General features: G+C 41.4%; 1 protein-coding gene and 1 long non-coding RNA gene across 2 annotated transcripts; both read left to right on the top strand.

Annotated features, from left to right (window-relative positions):
* Positions 1–1,580: 1,580 nt before the first annotated feature.
* LOC118487231 lies at positions 1,581–2,010 on the top strand. Its single transcript, XR_004880909.1, has 2 exons — positions 1,581–1,630; positions 1,697–2,010. It is a non-coding gene; the product is annotated as an uncharacterized LOC118487231 (long non-coding RNA).
* Positions 2,011–2,100: 90 nt separating this feature from the next.
* On the top strand, positions 2,101–2,817 carry LOC110880991. The gene has a single exon (XM_022129391.1). It carries the CDS (start codon positions 2,101–2,103, stop codon positions 2,815–2,817), a length of 717 nt encoding a protein of 238 aa, XP_021985083.1.
* The last annotated feature ends 258 nt before the right edge of the window (positions 2,818–3,075 follow it).

Raw genomic sequence — 3,075 nt, forward strand, 5'->3', positions numbered from 1 at the left:
GTAAAGCTCCGATTAGTGGGGTTGGGCGGTTAATGGAAGGCCATTGGGTGTGGGCTTGGCCCAATAATGCTAGGGAACCGAATTTTGTGGGTGGCGGCTAATCTTACACGTGACCATCTCAAGTTATTTGACTTATATATTTTTTCGGTCCTATGGCATTTGGCGGTGGCTGTTGATGTCGGCCACTTGGTTTTTTTTTGTGACATGATTATTACTGAAACAGTTTTAGTTTTGACGAAACAAAAGCGTGTTTCGCCAAAGGGGATCTTGACGAAACAGAAAGTGTTTCGCCAAGGATATGTTGACGAATCAGAGAGGGGTGTTTCGCCAAGGGTAGTTGGCGAAACAGAATGTGTCTCGTCAATTATGTGTTTCGCCAAAAATCTGTGTTTCGCCAATTTGAATACTTTGTACAGTAACATGATTTAACTCTGTTAAATGTTAACTGGATTATTTAACTGCTGTTAAGTGATGTGCATGACTTATGTGATAACGGATACATGCTAGTACTTCTGTGATTATGCCTATACGTGAACAACTTGGATATAAACTGATTATGCATACGTGCGTATTTAGGACATGATTGATTAACTTTGAGCACTTACTTAGCATACCGAGCAAACCAAGGTGAGTTCACACTCTTACTAAGGCATGGGATTCCCAGGGCTTGGGAATGGGATTGAAAGGATAAGGTTGAATAGATTTATACGGACACTATTACTAGACTACCATACCATAGTCCTCGGTTGTGCAGGATACATACGTAAAACCTACGTATACTTGTATTGCTCACTGTCCTCAGGTAGCGAAGGACACTCACGTAAAACCTACGTGAACTGATACTCACTACTACCTCGGTTGTGTCAGGCACTTACGTAAAACCTACGTAAACCCCCACGTACCCCTATCCTCGGTAGTGAAGGATACTTACGTAAAACCTACGTAAACTTGTACGTATTACTGTTCTCGGGATATGTAGAACACTTATGGTTACGAATAGTCTAGTGGTTATACACATGGGAAGCCCCCACCAATAGAACATACTATCGGCCAGTAGAGCCACATGTTACAAATGAACTTACTATTACGCATTACTTTCTGTGAACTCGCTCAACTAGTTGTTGATCCGCTGTTACATGCCTTGCAGGTCGTTAGATACATGGAGCTTGCACAGGGAGGAGCTGGTCGTTGTGGGATTGGATCGTGATTGTTTATTGAACACTTTATGACATTACATACTTATTTATGTTGGGTTTTTATTTATACACTTCCGCTATACAGTGATAACATACTTATGTTTTGGAACACCTTTCATATTGGTGGTTGAATGACATTTACTTTATATATTAATTACATGTTCAATATGATTGGTGGCTTGATCCTGGTCAGTCACGCTCCCAAGCGGTGATATTCCGCGGGTGGATTTTGGGGGTGTGACAAATTATCTTTTCATCCACAATGGCTTCTAATCCTTGGTGGCCCTCGTCTTCGGATGACGAAGAGGAGATGTTTTTCGCAAACGCTGTGCTACGGGCGGGACAGATTCTAATTGAAGAGGAAGAGGAAGAGGAAGACTTCTTGTCTGAAAATGTTATTACCAGACGAATACGGATTAACAGAGACCGCCAAGGTTTTTCATTACAAAATTTCATTATCCTTATTTTTTTAACTCGTATTTATATATTTTATACGACAGGAGCGCACGAGAAATTGGTGAACGATTATTTTTCGGATGAACCACTTTACAACGCCGACATTTTCAGGCGCAGGTTCCGAATGAGTCGCCGCTTATTCACACGGATTGCTAATGATTTGGCGGGGCTAGACCCGTTTTTCACGCAACGACCTGATGCTCGAAATTATGAAGGGTTCACCACGTTACAAAAGTGTACTGCGGCCATTCGCCAACTGGCGTACGGGACAGTGGCCGACGCTTTGGACGAGTACTTACAGATGTCGGCAAGAACTACGCGGGAATGTTTGTATCGGTTTTGCCATAATGTGGTGAAACTGTATAGCAAAAAATATTTGCGGAAACCAAACGCATATGATGTTCAACAGTTGTACCAAGCTCATGAAGCAAGGCACGGGTTTCCGGGAATGCTTGGTAGCATTGATTGTATACATTGGGGGTGGCATAACTGCCCGACTGCGTGGCGCGGCCAATATACGCGAGGTGATCACGGCTATCCAACCGTGATACTTGAAGCCGTGGCATCACAAGATTTGTGGATATGGCATTCTTTCTTTGGTCTCCCTGGTTCACTCAACGACCTCAACGTGTTATACCAATCGACGATCTTTACCGATGTCGTTAATGGAACCGGTCCGGACACACGTTTTACAGTTTCTGGGGTTGAGTATAGACGTGGGTATTATCTTGCTGAGGGGATATATCCGTCTTGGTCTACAATTGTAAAGACTATTCCATATCCCGAGGACGAAAAAAGGAAAAAATTCGCCAAGCGTCAAGAAGCTGCAAGAAAAGATATCGAACGTGCTTTTGGTGTCTTACAAAAAAAATGGGCCGTCCTTGCACAACCGGCACGTGCGTTCACACCGAAAAGGTTGCGTCTTTGTATGTACGCTTGCATTTTGCTCCATAACATGATTATTGAAGACGAAGGTCGGGCGATTTTTGAGTATGATGAGAATGCATCTTACGGGAACACTGTCCCGGTTGATCCGCCACAACAGGATTTAAACTCGTTCTCGCTAACCAACGACTTCACGCATGCAAACCTTCAACAGGATTTGGTAGAACATATTTGGAACAACGTTAACATTGGGGACGATGACGGAGACGAAGACAAGTAGTGTAATTTTTTTTTTTAAAAATTTTTAAATCTAGTCTTTTTTTTTTTACAAATTTTAGGTAGCGTAATTTTTTTTAGGTTATGTAATTTTTATTTATGTTATGTATTTTATTATCTTCCTTTATGTTTTATTTTTATTTAAATGTTGAAAGTTAAACAAATAAAAAATAAACAATAAAAGTTAAACAAATAAAATGAATTAAACAATAAAAAAATGTGGTGGGGCCCCATCCTCCATCCCCCTCAAATATTATGGAGG

Source organism: Helianthus annuus, chromosome 15 (assembly GCF_002127325.2).
Source record: "Helianthus annuus cultivar XRQ/B chromosome 15, HanXRQr2.0-SUNRISE, whole genome shotgun sequence".
In the NCBI taxonomy this organism is placed as follows: Eukaryota; Viridiplantae; Streptophyta; class Magnoliopsida; order Asterales; family Asteraceae; genus Helianthus; species Helianthus annuus.